At 41.8% G+C, this 17,929-nt stretch overlaps 1 protein-coding gene across 5 annotated transcripts in view; it reads right to left on the bottom strand.

Moving 5' to 3' along the window:
* Positions 1-17,929, bottom strand: part of PTPRC (protein tyrosine phosphatase receptor type C) — a 72,213-nt gene that overhangs the window by 18,434 nt on the left and 35,850 nt on the right. For 2 of the 5 annotated variants that reach the window (XM_088673749.1, XM_088673750.1), the window contains 9 exons: positions 15,335-15,526; positions 14,147-14,275; positions 11,730-11,831; positions 8,375-8,401; positions 7,390-7,617; positions 6,380-6,505; positions 4,573-4,719; positions 2,917-3,060; positions 1,816-1,965 (listed from right to left, as the gene is read on the bottom strand). In XM_088673749.1, the coding sequence (XP_088529875.1) occupies positions 1,816-1,965; positions 2,917-3,060; positions 4,573-4,719; positions 6,380-6,505; positions 7,390-7,617; positions 8,375-8,401; positions 11,730-11,831; positions 14,147-14,275; positions 15,335-15,526 (1,245 nt within the window). The remainder of the gene's footprint in view (positions 1-1,815; positions 1,966-2,916; positions 3,061-4,572; positions 4,720-6,379; positions 6,506-7,389; positions 7,618-8,374; positions 8,402-11,729; positions 11,832-14,146; positions 14,276-15,334; positions 15,527-17,929) is intronic. The other 3 variants (XM_035122244.3, XM_035122245.3, XM_035122246.3) reach the window with 3 other exon arrangements.

The raw sequence follows: 17,929 nt of genomic DNA, 5'->3' as shown, positions 1-17,929 counted from the left end.
TTGTAGGCTTTGAATTGCTAGCCAAGAAGTCATTGCAATCAGAGTTTTCCTGCCACAAGTGGCAGCCAGTGAAGTGGTGAGAGCACAGGAAAGCTCACCTCTTGTCACAGATATGACTTATCCATTTGTTTCAAAGATCTATACACTGCCCTTCAATACGCTGTGCTTCTAGAGTGGCTTGCATAAGTTCAGTAAAACAACAGACAAAGCACAATGTAAAACAGTAAAGACCCAGAAGCATAACACACTAAAAACAACACTATTTCTGTATCTGTAGTTGATCAATCTTTTAGTGTGGCTACACCCACATTTTGGAGCACCCTGCCTAGTGACATCAGGCAGGCGTACTTAATTATTAGTTGAATGTTTTAAATAGCAGTTTCTAACAGTTTCAATTGTTTAGGTTTTTTTGTAAACCAGTTCTGAGGTTTTTTTTTTTTTTTTACTTTTTCTTTCAATCAAGCGGTATATAAATTGTATGAAATAAATGCCTTAGAGTTAGAGGAAGCTTTTATTAGTAAGCAAAGGACTAGCCTGACCATTTCTCAAACCAGAATATTTACACTCTTAGAGGCATTTCATTATCACCTCATGACAACAAACTGCTCTAGTCCACTCAGGAAAAATAAAATAAATGTCTTCTTCCTGTCAAGTCATACAGGCCTTTTTGTTTTTTGCTTGCTCCTTAGTTTTTAATGAACTATTTCCAAGATTCCTCCAAAAGTCACCCCAAACACCCCTCTTTAAATGGCACAAGTATTCCTTCCAACATAGCTGATGACAGAACATTTAGACAAATTAGTATAAATGCTTTCCTATAGTCTGGGACAAAATATGACCTCAAGTACTTAGCACATCCTCCTTTGGTTCCATCACAACCACCAAACATACCGGTAATGGAGAACGAACATGTAGGTAGATGCCCATATGTAGTCTGCAATGCATATAGTAGCAGATTGTATGTAGCAAGTTTTTAAATGGGGGGGGCACTTTTTGCAATTTCAGACCCAGAAACCTCCCCCCTAAATAAATTCACACTTGACTCAAATTTTAGTTTGGTTTTTGGCAGAATTTAGGCCACAACTTTATTGATTAAAGAAAGTGAGTGGTTGCATAGGATCTGGTTCGACTAGCTCCCTGCCATGCAGGTAGCGCTGACACTGGGTTCCAGCATAGGTCAGCCAAGGGTGAACACCTGGATAAGTGGAAAGCCGGGAACAGGCTATGTCCGCCACCCAAATGTCCCCCTGGACTCAGGCACAGCTCTCTCTCAGGGGTTGACCAAACCATTGAGTCCCTGGATTCCTTTAATGGAATACCCTTCACATAGGGATGGCAAGAGCGTTCTTCCATCCCTATCACCTGAACCAGTGCCTATCCGCAACCTTACAAGTTGTGACGATTTGCTAAGCGGCAGGCGAAACCCAAATGGCAACGGCAAATCAGCCAAGTGGGGGGAAATCCTGCCATGCCCCTATCCCAATGACAGATGACACACAACGGCATAGCAAGGTCAAGCGCGAAAGCCCTAAAAGTAGGGAGAGGTGGGCGGGTGTTCCAAATGCACGCGCCAAAAGAGGAAGCTCTGGGTCACGTGCATGGGTATAAATAGGTCCCTCAATCCATTTGGACTGCGCCCCATTGGCCCGATTGAAACCAGCATCAAGGGACCTTCCAATCGGGTGTTGTGGCTGACCAATCATACCCACCCACAACAAAGGGTGTCGGTTTCCAAGTCTCACTGCAACACATGTCCTCTTGAGGGAGGACCCGATTAGTCATAGCATTAGCACAATATTTGAGAACACAACTTACTTGCTGCTTTAGTGGGAATAGTCGTGCTACTTTGTGGCCCTTCCAGTGTTGCATTATTCTGTGTTATGGTGTATGCCCAAACACGGACACTATAATTTTTGTAGGGCTTTAAGTCATTCCATATATGCCTGGTATTCTTTGAAACATTATCTGTATTTTTTAAAATTAAAAAACATTTTTAAAAGATTAGAAATTACATGGAATGGAACAAGAAAAAACCATCAAGACAGACAATAGGCAGCTTTCAACACTACATGACATTACAGTTCAGGCATCTGCTTGAACACGTGGAAAGTCAAACTGGAAGTGGGGTGAGGGGTGTGCACAGAAGCCCCAATACAACATTCCCGGGCTGCTTTTCTTTGCACAAATAAAAGGAATATTGAATAGGCCTTCTTTGGAATAGACTCAGGGTACATGGAGGAACATATGAGAAGATACACTGGTTCAGAGGCAGGAAGGCAGAGATGGGTGCAAGCACTCATTGATTTCCATTTCTCTCAAAAACGTGCTGATCTATCTACCTCCCAATCAGAAAATGGCTCAGATCACTGGTGAACCAATCTGGCCAACTCCCCAAAAAATCAATGGAGAAATTTTTACGCAGCCGGTGTGCTAGGGGAATACTGTACTCAGAAAAGAGGGTCAGGGCTGTTGGCTTGGAATCAACACTTCAAAGCAGTCCCCCAGCGAAGTCATAGTTTGAAAATGATCTCAAAATGCTCACCCCAAAATAAATATCATCCTCAGAACATTAAAAATGATTCTCAGGGTGCTGCTCCTTCGCTATGGGCTTCACTGTAGGGAAGGAACTCACAAGCAAGCAGAACCCTGCAAGATCTAATCCTGCTGCCCTCCCCTCCATCCCTTATGTTTAATTAGGATTTAACATTACCCCCCGCCTTCTTGATACAGGACTGGATGTGGGCCAGGGAGGTAGGGGTGACCCCCCAGAGAATCACAAGATGGGTCTGCCTGATCCAGGGGCCCCTATATTGGGGCCACAAAGCAGATCAGAAGATCTCTGCAGACACACACAAACCTAATATCTACAAATGGACTTTATATGCTTTCTGGAAAAATGATGCAAAATGTACATACCAGTTTCGCCACAGTGGTGATTCTCCCAGAGGCAGACCTTGTACCCATCAACAGGGCCATTTTCTTTAGATTGTGGCTTCTTCCATGTGATTTCTATTGAAGAATTGCTTGAATTCCATGAAATATTTTCAGGCTTGCCAGGTGCTGATGTAGGAATTTAGCGGGGGGGGGGGGGGGACACACGACACTTTTAAAAACTATTCAGGAACCCAGTGGTAGTTCATAGAATCACAGAATCGTGGAGTTAGGAGGAACCCTGAGCCTCATCTAGTCCAGCCCCCTGCAGGATTCTCAACCAAAGCATCCATGACCGATGGCCATCCAACCTGTGCTTCAAAATCTCCAGTGAAGGAGAGTCTACCACCTTCTGAGAAAGTCAAAGTTTTGTTGTTGAACCACTCTTAATGTCCGAAGGTTCTTCCTGATTTTTAACAGTTCAACAGTTAATCAAAAACTGCTAAATTAAAGATATAAAAAAGTCTAAAAAGCAGTAGGCAGGACCAGGGATGGATGAGTCTGTTTCTAGAACGATATCATAATTTGATTCATAAGCCTGTTACGTCCTGTATTCACATCAAGCCACAATTCTTTTTTTAAATCTGCACAATAATTTTCTTGGGAATATGAATGCAGTAATGTGTCATTCTGCTTGCTTCCTCAAATAATATCCAGTGCCCATCAGGGTCAGCTTCAAGGATCACTATCATTGGGTACCTACTGAGGCCCAAACTTCAGCAGGGCAACAACTACCAGCTTCCAGAAGTCTAGGGCTTGCTACTCCTCTTCCTTGTTGTAGCTGCCTGCTAGGGATAGAGGGGGAATTGGTTCAGGCTTGCTCTTTGCTGCTGTGTGACCCAATTCAATGGTCCCGAACTTGCTTTCAGATCAGAATGCATCTCCCAATCTTACAGTGCACATTCCCAGATTTTGCAATGCACTCTCAGAGTGCAAGAAGGGCACATGAAAAGAAGTTTTGTTGTGGTTAAGTTACATATAAAAGGCATGCTTCACGGGAAAGCATGTCGTAAAGTCTTGAAAAAATGTGCACAACAATGTAGACTACTTAAATGGTAAGATTTCAGGCATTCTTCCAAAAAAATCCACACAAAATGGGTGGGATGGGCTTATGATTGAGTGCCAGTGAAAATGAAATGGGATGGAATTAGATTGATCTGCCCGTCCCTACTGTCAGTTCCCCTGTCCTCTGAGTGAATGTGTAGTGACAGGAGTAAGGAGAAAGAGCAGGAGACTCTGTTTGTGGCTCCCTTTGGGTTACCATGCAGTTTTGTCTCAGATCAGGAAGGCCAGAAAATAAACAGTGAGGAGAAGAAGGTGGACCCAGCTGGAGAAGGGGCTCACAATGGACCATAGCTGCCAAGTTTCCCCTTTTCTCGCGAGGAAGCCTATTCAGCATAAGGGAATTTCCCTTAAAAAAGGGAGAACTTGGCAGCTATGCAATGGACATCTTACCCAAGGGCCTCCAAACTTGGATCAGACACTGCTGCCCAGATAATAATCTATCACGTTAATACATTAAATCCTATTTGTATGCTTTTATTGATATGTGCACAAAGGTACCCTTCCTTGGTGTAAAAGTTTAGTTTCTGGGATGAAGGCAAGTTCATAAGTGGCTAAGCATCATGTTGTCATACTCACTTCCATAATCTGTTTTTATCCATTTGCTGTCAGTTTTCACAATGTTGCCATTAAACCATATTTCTGATGAACAATTGTAGTTCTTGTTGGGTGATAGACCAGTCACTGTACAACTGTTCTGTTCTTCAATGATCTGAAAATTCTTACCTATAAGAAATTGCAAAAACATCATTGCTCCATACTTCATGCATCCAGAACATCTATGCCATGGATGGGGAATCTGTGACCCTCAAGACTACAACTCCCAACATACCTTACCATTGGCTGTGCTGCTTGGGACTGATGGGAGCTGAGTTCAAGGAGATACGGAGGGTCATGTAGGTTAGTCTGATTGACAAAGAATCAAGAACATGCTACCCCACTGTTCATAGCTGCCAAGTTTTCCCTTTTCTCGCGAGGAAGCCTATTCAGCATAAGGGAAAATCCCTTTAAAAAATGGATAACTTGGCAGCTATGCCACTGTCTTGTGATAAGAACTGGAGCTATGTTGAGCCACTTGACAAGATCCCTCTTCCTTCCCCTGACCTCACCTCCAAGTGAGCTGCTATTTGATCTAGTGCTTCACACAAAATATTGCACCATTGTTATCTACAGTACAGTGGTAGACCTACTTACGAATAACTCTACTTACGAATGTTTCTACTTACGAACAGAGCTCCACCCGCCATCTTGGATGCGGTTTAGATAGGATTTTTTCTACTTATGAATTTTTAGATAGGGTTGCTTCTACTTACGATTTTTTTCTCCCAATGCATTCCTATGGGATTCGACTTACACATTTTTTCGACTTACAAATGTGCGTTTGGAATGCATTAAATTCGTAAGTAGAGGTATGTGAGGGACAGGGGATATCGCGAAGTCCCTCCCCTCCTGAGTTCAAGCCCATCCCCGAGCACAGGGGAAAGCAGAGAGAGTTCCGATTCCAATGGGGAAGCAGGAAGTCGTGTCCGAGGCTCAGGCAAGGTAGAGGAGCCAGGGTCCCAGGTGGGACAGGAAGGGGCGAATAAGGGGGGGAGACCCATCCCCCCAACTCCGGAATTACGCAGAAAGAGGAGGGGAAAGAGGATGGGTCTGCCAAAGCTTTTGTGTTGGAGAAAGACGCGCCAAAAGCCATTCGGAGGTTCTGGAACCGACTGACCACATCACTCCGTGTAAATAGCAATGACTTCAGCACTGTAAATACGCAGCACCAATAAAAGAATAAAATGCAGAGCTGCGTAGCGTCGTTACTCTGAAGTAGCCCACTCCGGCCACTGTGACAAGGTACTACTGTAATTAAATCTGGAGTAACTATAAACAACGTGATTTTTTAGGGACTTGCAACCACTTGTGTAGAGTAAGATCCTTCTGGGCTTCATATTACCTAGTGCAGGAGGTAAGATTCAAATTCTATTGTGTGAGCTGGACAGTCCCTCCCCCTTACCTGGCCTGTCCCCTGGCAACACCTCCCCAAGCAGGATTGGACTGGGGTAGGCGGAGACCTCAGGTATCCAGCCTGGAGAGATAGTGACCAGGGGGCTGTGCGTGACCACGCAAAAATTGCCCCCCCGTTTAATGTGGGGAGCGGTCATTCTCCTTGCTATTTCATTAAGAGGGGAGAGAGAGAGAGAGAGAGAGAGAGAGAGAGAGAGAGAGAGAGAGAGAGAGAGAGACTCATACCTTTACAGACTTGCTTGTCTTTCCACCTCTCCATACCTATTTCTAAATATGTTCATACACAGGATACAAAAACAAAGGTCCCCAATAAAGTGCATTTAATTCTCCAACCAATAAAGACAGAAATGCTTAAACTTCTAAAATCTCCTACCATGTAGATGACAGTGACAGGAATATCTTAAATGGCAATGATCCTTATCATCTCCATGATTGTTCCAGGATAAAGTCACACTGGTGCTACTTTTTTGTGGTTCATCCAGTTTCCACTCATCAGTTTCTTCCAAATAAAGGAATAGGAGGAAAATATCAGAATGACATTCTATTCAGTATTTCTTTTTCAGTTTTAAAAGCATGCTGGATAATATATTGCTTAATGGGTTGTATCATTTTACCCCAAATGAGTATCCAACACAGTTTTCAGTGTTCATCTATTGATTTTGAATTAGCTTACTTTTATGACTATGAGATACAATGGACGGTGAAATAAAAACATTGCTTAGCTTTAAAAGCCTGTTATCGTGAGAGCTCTAGTGAATCATCCAATCATCTAGACTTGCACCAAGACCACTGGGCACAACTCAGCCACAGTTGAGCATTTAAACATCCCAATAGATTTCAAAGGTTTAACATTCCCCCCTGCAACCATGGAATTTAGTGGTGCTTATGGATTGTATGTCCAGCATTTAATTCTAATCCTTACAGCATCATTCCAGAATCACTACAGTCCTTCACCTCCCGCCAGCTTCATGCATTCACTTTGTTGGCATTGCTCATGACTCAAGGGGCACGACTGCTTGCTGTTTTCAATATAAAACTAATACAAATCTGAACTTGAAAGAAAATCTCTTGGATTTTGGTGGAGCATGAAAATGGCATTTCCGATTATTAGTTGCTCATTCTTTTATTCTAAATCACATAGAGAAGCCATCAGAGTTACTATGCGATTAACAGTGGTTGGAAACGATCATAAACTGACAACTAGTATATTAGTTGACACCAAAAAAATTAAAGCTGACTTCCTGCACCCTCTCTAGCCCTCTGCATACCCCCAGGTTACGTTCTCCCAATAGCTTAGCACTGGGGGGGAGGACAGCTCATCAGAGTGGCTGAAAAACAATAAGGCAGATTTTTCTTAAATAAATGAGAAGTATCTGATCTTACCAGGGGGGACATGAACTGATGTTATTGCATCACATCCATTAAAAGATGCTACTATCTTGTATTCAACACATTCTTGAAGTTCAGCGAGTGTGTTTTGGTCCTTATCCCAAGTACAGTGGGCATATTCACAGCTAACATTTTGCAGCTCTGGCCTTTTCGTAACTTCAAGTTCTGCAGTGACGCCTTGTGAATTGTACTCATAACGAACCACTGAAATGTTTATACGACCTAAGAGATGAGAGAACAAACCTATGTTAAAATGCTTGTTGCACTGAAACATTTTAAAAACAATCAAACCACAAACAATGTTTAATGTGCATTAACAGTTTCAAGAGAGGCACAGTATGTGCACTACAGGTGAGACAAACTGTTTTTCTGCTCTTCGCTTAGCTGCTTGTTTTCCTTCAGTTCATATTGAAAATATTTCAGTTCATTAACCAGATCTGCCCAACTTGTGTGACGCACTAAGCCAAGTGCACCTCATCAGCAATATATATAATGGCCACCAGAGGGTCAGCAACAGAACAATCCCCCCATAATTTTTTTTGGCATTGCACAGGGCGTTGTTGAAATTTGAGGTCCTAAGGTCTGCCATTGCTTGTGCTCCATAGCCCTTTGATCTTTTGACTGCTGTTTGTCTAAATGGGGCTGCAAAATACAGGAGAACTTCGAGCTCCGGGAGGCCACAGCTGTTGATCTTCATGAAGTTCAAGGAATTAAAAGGAATGTTCGATTTTGAGCTACATATTTTGCTTACATATCATATGGAGATTCAAAGATGTTTCTTGTATGAATGAGTTATATATATATGAATGGCCCCGTTATTTGCTAGTGACTCCCAAATCTTGCAATTTACAGGCACATTTTTATGCCTGATTTTCTGTATTTCATTATTCTTCTTGAGAATTATCTGTAGTCTCAAGAGAATAACAGAAGGAACATCTAACAAGTTGGGTTCCATCTTCAAGGAAACATAAAAACTTACTGCAGTCCACCGGAGTAGCAGAGGGTACTGTAAGAAAGAAGATAAAACCTTAGAAGGCTATTCATTATAAATGTATCAAAGAGAAAATAATTATTCAGTATTACACACACACACACACACACACACACACACACACACAGTGTGTAAATGTGTGTGTGTGTTTATATACAGCTTAATGCCAATATAAGCTTCTAAGTGGCTTACAAAATAAAAAAAACCAATTACACAGTCATAAAAATATCAATATCCATAATTAAATGCACAATAAAATCTCATTAAGACGTTAAAATATAAGCATCCGTAATTAAAATACCTATATAACATCATACCTTTTATGCTTTGGTTGATTTGATCTTTTTCATGGCATTTAAGCATAAACACAGTTAACTATACATTCATTGAGTAACAGAAATACTGCATAATTACTGGAGACCAATGAAACAGCATTCAACTGGAGGTAAATGCAGTATATAGTACTTGAGACTGCTCTGATATGATATACACCCAAGGCCCAGCAAATACAGGTTAAACTCGGAAAATTAGAATATCATGAAAAAGTGCATTTATTTCAGTAATGCAACTTACTATTTTTTCTTTTTCTTTTAATTTTTACAAATGCTTTATTTTGGAAATTCCACAGTAATAAAACAAATAGTTACAATAATACAAAAATAACCAAAAATAAACATCACTATTACATTTCATTAATTCCATTCCATTTATAATTGACCTGCCTAACGACAAATAATTACAATTACAACAAATAAAGGCTTGACATATCTTGCTTTGCATGTCATGCATCTATCTCATATATTGGTTTCACCTTTTAAGTTGCGTTACTGAAATAAATGCATTTTTCGATGATATTCTAATTTTCCAAGTTTCTCCTGTACATGCAGGTACCAGCAAACCTCAACCGCAGAGAATACAGTATCCAGAAGGCAGTATTCCCCCACTTGTGGCTCTGCTGCAATTGGTCTCTTGGCAGCTGAAAGGCCTCCAAGGTCTTGTTACACTGGGCTGCTGCTGGTTGCAGCGGTCCTGGTCAGTTGCAGGATTCTCAGTAAAGGTGGCCCCACAACCGAGCCATGGTCACTTGAGCCCTTCCAATGCTTGGGGTTTGCTGGGAGTTTCTGTTGCCTGTCTGTTCTTATATTGGGCTAGACATCATGTCAGCGCAGTGGCATCTTCAGGGCAAACACTCACAGTCAGAAAACAGCAGTTATTGACTACAACTTTTTTATTGGTTTTCCAAAAGAACATTTCCTGTGTAAACGTTATTGAAATGAAAGTAGACCTTATGCAAGAGCACCTGAATTCTGTTGCCGATGCTTAAGTTTCAAAATATGGTTGTTTGGACTTTATATTGCACCTGCACCGTACAGAGATTCTGTATGGCTAAGTCCCATCTCTGAGTTCCCCTACCATCTGAGCCTTTTTGGGGGGTGCTACCCTTTCCAGAAGACCACATCTTGGCCCCACACTGTTGACTTTTTTGTGCTACATTAAAACCAAGTAAATTTAAACATCTCATCACTGGGCAAATAGCTTATATTACTAATACTGCAATCTAATGCACGCTTTCCCTAGTGGGACATCTCAGCAAACATGTCTGCATCCTTGCTGTATATTGTCATACTTGTTCAAAATGACGTGACAACTTAGGTCACTGCAAAATGGCTAAAAACGTTTTGCAAAACTAGCAATTTCCCATTGAAACCGCCTACTTAGAATCTTAGCCTTAAAAGTTGGTTTTATTTTCCGACTTTCCTATTTCCTATTTTCTACTAAACTGTCCTCAGATGACAGTTTCTGACATAGTGTAAATTATTTTCCCTAATAAGCTATTTAAATGCTTGCAACTGTCGATACAGTCTGAGGTTAATTCAACGGCTTGTCAGATAGCCAAACATTTATTTGATTGCCTCACTATTCCCTGATCTTGGGGCAGGTCTGCTGCATGTGGGATTTGTCTACATTTATTGTTGGGAAAAAGCCAGTAATTCCATTTTTGGTAAGTTATATTTGTTTGACTTATTGATTGAACTTTCTTGTGAAGTTATGAGGTCCGTTGCTTTCATTCCATTGGCAGTTTTTCTTCTTTACATTTTCCAGCATTTTCTTTGACTTGGGGATGGATGAATTGGTCTATTTGCCACTTTCAGACTGTTCTGTCCTGATTCCATAAGAAAATGTGCCTTTAAATACCTATTATCAGGTGTGAAGAACCCTTTGTCCCTGCATATTCTGGTGAGCTACCACTTATCATCCCAGGGCATTTGGCATGCTTGCTGGGGTGAACTGGGAGCTGTAGTTCAGCAGTGTAGCTCAGTATCACTTTCTAGGGGATCCAACACTTCAAAATATTTAATGATAGTCCTACTTCACCTTTCTTTCATGATGGAATTCAAGGTAGAAAATCTAGGAGTCTTAAATGGTCTTCCATCAGAGCAGTGACCAAATCCAGGGTTTCGTGAGCAGAGTTCTGTTCATGCAATGGAACCTCTGCTTCCTCTCCTCTCCCCTAACCTCCAAAATCTGCTCCAGAGTTGTTTGAGGGTGTGTGGGGAACTTCAGGGAAGAGGAAAGGAAGAGGACCTTCCATTGTTCACACAGAAGTCTGTTCTGTGAGTGGAGCTGCTACATTGGGTACAGCCCCAGGGCTACAATCTAGTTATATTTTAACAGCGCTTCCAAGTTGGTTTACAAATTATAATTTTTGTCATCTATTTTCTGCTTTTATTTTTATTTATTCTTTGCTCCTGGTTTGCTTTTATTTATGCTATATGCTTTTTATGATTACCAAAATATTCCTTAATAAGTAGCAGGAGCCTTTTAGATCAATTCCTTTTTAAATTATACATCTATTATAATTTTGATGTTATTGTGAAATCTTGAATATTCATATTATCCTCGATGCCAATCACTGTTACAATACATTTCAGTAGGACTGATCACCAAGTGCTATGGTCTTCTGCTGTTAATGAAATTGTATGACAAATACACAGTAACAGAGATTGAAAAGTGCTGTCTATTGAGAAAGCCACCTAAATTAAATGGATAATTTGCTTAAAGTAGCAAGTTCTTATGTTTGTTGCAGTGAATTCTAGAATTGGGGTAATGTATGCCAATTTAGATAAAGCAGTATTCCACTTCTCACATGCCACATGTCAGTCTTGGCCCTTAAACCAGATTCTTGGATTGGAATTAATATATAATTTCTGCATGAATCCAATTCATTTCAATTGTGTTTGCACAGGGAAAAAAAATCATTCTCAAAGGAATCTGGATGTCATTCAAAGCCATGCATGCATGTGGTGCTAGCAATGCTCTTAAATGTGTGCAGGTTTGTCACCTATTGGACCAGGGGTGGTCTCTGAGAGAGCTGGAGGGATGTTTGCTGGAGTGCCAGAGGATGATGAAATGTTGGTATGCGTGGTGGAATTATCCCCATCATCTGCCAGGAAATAAACAGATCGTTAGCATTACATTCAGCAAATATTGATGTCATATCCCCATGAATGGAAACAACCTTGAAGCAGAACTGCAAGCTGAGAAAATGTGTTCCTTCTCCTATAAAAGGGAAAACTTGTCTTCTTAATGCGAATATAAAGTGCAGTCCTGCACACAGAGACCTGCAGATAAGCACCATTGAAGAGAGTGGGTCTTACTTCTGAGGGTGTTTACATAAAATGCTGCTGCAACGGTTCTTCCCTATTCATACCAACTCAGAAGTAAGCTCCATTTAGTTCAGTAGACTTAATCCCAGATAAGTATGTACAAGATTGCAGTCTTAATTTCTTACTCGAAATGAAGAACAGAAGTGTTAATTCAGACGTCTACAAAACATTTTATTGTGATATATGAATAAAGCTTCCTTCCTTCCTTCCTTCCTTCCTTCCTTCCTTCCTTCCTTCCTTCCTTCCTTCCTTCCTTCCTTCCTTCCTTCCTTCCTTCCTTCCTTCTTTTTACAGGTCTACCGCGGTGGGTGGGCATGCATTTGGATTATGGCTCCTTTTTGTGGAGAGATAATTGGTTAGTTTAAAAACTATAGGTATTCTTTTGAGTGCGGATTGTTTCTGGATAAATATAACAATATGTGGAATCCATTTATCAAGAGTATAATTTTACGTTTATGGGAAGAATTGTATTGCTTATATACTCAATTGTATCACGATTTCAATTTTTATTTTGTTTGCTTTTTTCTTCTTTATTTTCGTTCACACTATACATATAAAAATGAATATATATGTGTTCTTAACAACTCAATTAAAATCGAGAATTAAAAATGTTTTCTATTCTAAATGATTGTAAAATACTAGAAGACAAATTAACTCTGTCCCAGTTTTATACAAATTCTTAACACCAGTGCAGATGTGATATTAATTAGAAATGGCCAGCATCTCTTGGGTTTGTGTGTGTGTGTGTGTGTCTGTCTGTGTCTGTGCAATGTGACTATTACATTTTGGCCTCGGTACAGCAAATATTTATTACCCAACTACACACTATTAAATGCTGGCTTCAACAACACTGGGCTTTAAAAACAACAACAACTTTGTAATATGTTTGTTTATAGCTGTGAAACCTTCCTTTGGTTCAAAGCAGTCTAGAGCATAAAGCTCCAGGGAAATTCTACATAATTCTACATAAGCACCACTGGCATTTATTTAGTTAACTATTTCATTTAAAGGAGTGCCTACCATTATAGACATATAAAACAGGATGTGTAAAACAGGAGGTTTGCAAAGGAGATGCTCCCTGGTTGTTATGTCCTTGCTTACTAAAAACTGGAATCAAGGTTAACCTTTCAAAAGTTTAATATTTAAAATGCACTATCTGCACATGGAATCACTTCCAGGAATAATTTTACACTGACAAAAGTAATTCCTGAATTTGCTATTCATGTAGGGTTCCCAATGTTCTTTCTGATCCTGCTTCCGAGCCTTTGAAACCACCATAATATGGTAAAATAGGTGGGGCTTTCCTAGTATGTAGATAAAGTGGTGTGGAAGCTCTCCGTCACCACTGGAAAAACTTATATACAAGTAACTTGTCCCCCAATGATCCTTTTCACTGCATCCTAGCTTTTAGTACATTGATTTGTTTGGTAAGTACATGCCTGGTTTAATGTATCAAGGGGCAGGAATAACTGGTGAGAATTATTCTATATAAGATAAATTGGGTGTGTTCAGTGTCATGGCAAGCCATAAACCATGTGAACAAATAGCATGCTACATAGCTCTCATTTCACTCCTCCTTTCTTCAAGCTCGGATCACTCTAACCAACTGAGCTAAGCATTGACTTAGCATGATGTGTGAACCAGCACTCATAGCTTGTTTCCAAGCGAATCATGACGTTAAGAGAATGCTTGTTCTTGGCTTACCAATGGTGGTTTGTTTAGGAGACCATGTGAAGTCAACGTTCATGGCTAGATGTCCAAAATGCACTAAGTTGGCCATTGACTTGATAGTTTTAAACTAGAGACACAGGAATGCATCCTCCAATGACTACCCAGTCTTATAATGCAATTAAAAATCTTAAAGATATCTGGATTTCAAAAGAACCTCGACAATCACCTGGTCTACATCCCTGCCAATACAGGAAATTCAGTGTTAAAGCATCCCTCATAGGTGATCGTTCAACCTCAGCTTAGAAACCTCAAGCAAAACATAAATGCATTCTGATAACACTTAACCATCTCACAAATTGAATATTCACGCCCAGTACTTAAGACATTGCTCTGGAGCACTGCAAAGAACAACACGGCAAACCTGGTGGTGCGTGCGTGACGGTGGAGGGAGAGAGTGAAGGAGAGGCAGCAATGCTGCTGAGTGCCTGAGTGCTGGAAGTGTTTGATTCCGTGCGAGGGAGAAAGGATGAGCTGCTTGTTGGAACAATCTCTGTAGTAACAAAAGTGCAATAATTTTTATTACCATTGTTATGATACAACAGCAAAACATTAACTGGTTAACGGGTACCCTTCAGAGAAGGAAACAGTATTCCTGATCTCTTGCAAAGCTACTGTAATTCAGCAAGAGTACTGTAAGACATGCTGCGGTTGCTACCTGGAGCATCAACTGTGTGGGCTGACCATGTGATTATTTGGGACGTGGGTGGTGCTGTGGTCTAAACCACTGAGCCTCTTGAGCTTGACAATCAGAAGGTCAGCGGTTCGAATCCCCGTGATGGGGTGAGCTCCCATTGCTCTGTCCCAGCTCCTGCCAACCTAGCAGTTCGAAAGCACACCAGTGCAAGTAGATAAATAGGTACCGCTGCAGCAGAAAAGTAAACGGTGTGTTCGTGCACTCTGGTTTCTGTCACGGTGTCCCATTGCACCAGAAGCAGTTTAGTCATGCTGTCCACATGACCCAGAAAGCTGTTTGTGGACAAACAACGGCTCCCTCAGCCTGATGAGCGCCGCAACCCCATAGTCGCCTTTGACTGGACTTAACCGTCCAGGGGTCCTTTACTTTACCTTTTACCTTTACCTTTAAGCCTGATTCTAACCACGCTTTGGAGGGGAGGGGGGCAGCCTATCATTAGTACAATTGGCAACAGTTCACATGCTTGCCCCTTCATTCATGCAGATAGCCAAGCAGAAAAGGGTCATAACTGGATCAGCTCCCCAGTGTGAGCAACTCCACAAAGATGAGTAAAGTGAGCCACAAAGCCAGCTTCAGTCTTGCTAACACAGAGATGCTTCCTGTCCTCAGCAGCTATCTATGCATACCTCTCAGCCCCCTGCACCAACGGCTGTTCTCCTAATTTCTGCTTTGATTTTAGGGTTGTAGAGTCGGCCATTCACCATCCATTGCATTGCAACTTCACATACATATTCAAGTAAAGTTTCCAGCCACGTAGCAGTTATGTGATGAAGCTCCCCACCACCACCACTCTCCCAAGGGAGGAGAGTAGCCCTGGGGCAGTATAATCTCTTATCAGAAAACTCCAAAGCAAACCTGTGACGTTGGCAGAGACAGCATTCGCAGGAGTAGCAGTTGCTTTGCTAACAGGTATTCCGGAAGCATTGGAGGCCTGGTAAGTGGGGGTCAGTGCCTCCTTGGTCGCAGAGCCAGGCTTTGCTTCAGAGGTGCTTGCAGGTGAGGGTGGAGTGGTGCGTGGAAGTGTGGGAGAAGAGCCAAGAAGAGTTCCTATGGTGAGCACGTGAGGGGGGGGGGAGGGCAATAAACAAATCAGCCATGTTACACAGCAGAGTCTTAAACAGAGTGGCATTGCAGCATGGCAAGACACCAGCAGTCTGTTCAACCAGGATGAATTGCAAGGACTGTTATGCTTCCAGGGGTCTGCCATTCCATCCTTACCAATACGGATTAGGCTATGGTGTTGGAAGAGCCATAACTGGAACATCTGATGCCTCAGCTACATGGATGGCTAGGGTGATTTGGAGCTGAACCACGCTTTACAAGAGGGGAGTGTCTAACCCTGTGCCCTTGTGCAACAACCCAAATCCAGATTGCTTTCCCAAAGTCGCTATTAGCCCCAGGGAAAAAATCTCACAGACATTTCACTCTCCATGGATAACAACAGCTTGGGGTGTGGGGAAAAGGTTAGACTCCACCCCTACGAATATGGGCCTTTGTCTTCCAAGCAAGGAACTCCCATGTCACATGTAGTTCAAGTTTACAAAATCCCTCACTTCAGATATCATGGGACACGGACTAGGTATGCCATGTTGGAGGCTGGAGAATACCTACCCTTGCAAGCCCTCAGTAGAGATGTGCAACTGCGACTGGCACTCAGTACAAAGACCTGTTCTAAGGATGGGGAAGCTGTGGCCCTCCAGATGTTGTTGGACTACAACTCCCATCATCCCCGAGCCCTGGCCATGCTGGCTGTGGCTGATGGGAGTTGCAGTCCAGCAACATCTGGAGAGCCGCGGGTTCCCCATCCCTGCTCTATTCAGACATTCAGTGCTGAATGAAGGAGGGGAGAGCAGGGCCACACCCTCTGGCCCCTCCTCCTCTGACATGTCCCCATCACCTGGTCTTCCTCCCTCAAGGTATTGTGATGGTGAAGATCTGCAACAGGATGCGTACAGAAGTACAGCAGGCCCCTCCCTGCAGACCTTTTCCTCTAACATGTGGTACCCCACAGCAACGGGTATATGGCAGAGGGGGCAGAGTTAGCTAAATGTTAGCTAAATCAAAAAATGTTACTAGCCTTCTTAATCGTACGTACATACATATTGTGATGTGATGTGATGTGTGGAACATGGGTGGCCCAAAAGAAACCCCGAAAGGCCCACATCTCCCATTTTACCAAACTTTAGCTGTGCTGCCGTCTGCTGGCAACTCCGATTTGCCAAAGGCTGTCAGGTAAGTCAGTGGCAATTTAAAAACCGGACAAATACCTTGCGGCTGAATATATGCCAGACACTGTATGGAAGATGGATGATGTGGCATGAGCCTACCCAAAAGTCCTCGTGTTCTTTGCTAATTAATCCAGAACAATTTCCATTGCTAGGTTCTAGATTTGCTACTAAAATTAACCCAGATTAAGAACACTTCCCTGATAAAATGCATTGTATGGCACCTATGTATTTGCTCAATTAATCCCATTAGTACTTTTAATTCTGCAGCTTTTTTTCAAATAGTTTTCTGAAAGTTGAACTAGATTTTTTGAACCGAAATAAGTCTGAAACATGAATGAGGGAAAATCTGTTCTTTAATTACTATGGATTAGATCCAGATCATGCTTAGAACAGGACAGAAATCTATGGGAACTAGATTAGAGATTAACGTAAATCTCAGTGCCTACAGCCAACTCTATATTGGTTTTATATTCACGACAACTAAAAAGTGATAAAAAGCAATTAAATCACAATTAATCTTAAATATAGTTTCCAGGACTGAGGAACAGGTCAAAGGTAAAATGGGAGAGAGAATACCCAACATTGTAAAATTGTACCCAAAATTGTAATAAGAGTGGGGCAAGGGATAGTTATAAGCTTGCACAGCAAAATTGGCAGTGATTAGTTATATTCCTGAAGAAACTGAATTTATTTTGAATCAATTGGCACTCTGATCTTCAACAGCAAATTCTTGTTCATTCTATATATCTATATATATATAAATGTAAAAAGGACATGTGCGTGTGTTTCCACTTCTCACCAAAACAGCTTGACTGATTTAGGTGAAATTTTGACACAACATCACATGTGAATGTCCAAAGGATATAGGAAAGTTTGCTAAGACAGATGTCACACCTCCGCCAGGTAAAACCCCCAAAACCCCTGTTCCAAAACGCACCACTCAGCCAAAAGTGTGTGCTGGGAAAAGAACCAGGTTGCAAACCAGCACCCTCTAGCGGCGGCTACACTGGTAGTGCACCTATAAAACATTCCCTCTCAACAGCACCTTGGCTCCTGTTTACATACTAGGCCATAGCCTTTACAGACTAGGCCGAATGGAGGTACTGACTTGCCTGGGTGGGGGTGGGGGGAGGGGATGGGTAGTTCAGGACATGGTGAGACCAGTCACAGGAATGAGCCTTTGGTGGGGGGAGAAGGGGGCGTGATACATCATGGGTCAGGA

Source organism: Zootoca vivipara, chromosome 7 (assembly GCF_965207765.1).
Source record: "Zootoca vivipara chromosome 7, rZooViv2.hap1.1, whole genome shotgun sequence".
Lineage (NCBI taxonomy): Eukaryota > Metazoa > Chordata > Lepidosauria > Squamata > Lacertidae > Zootoca > Zootoca vivipara.
Note: the sequence above shows the minus strand (reverse complement) of the source record. Positions and strands in the feature narration are given on the sequence as shown.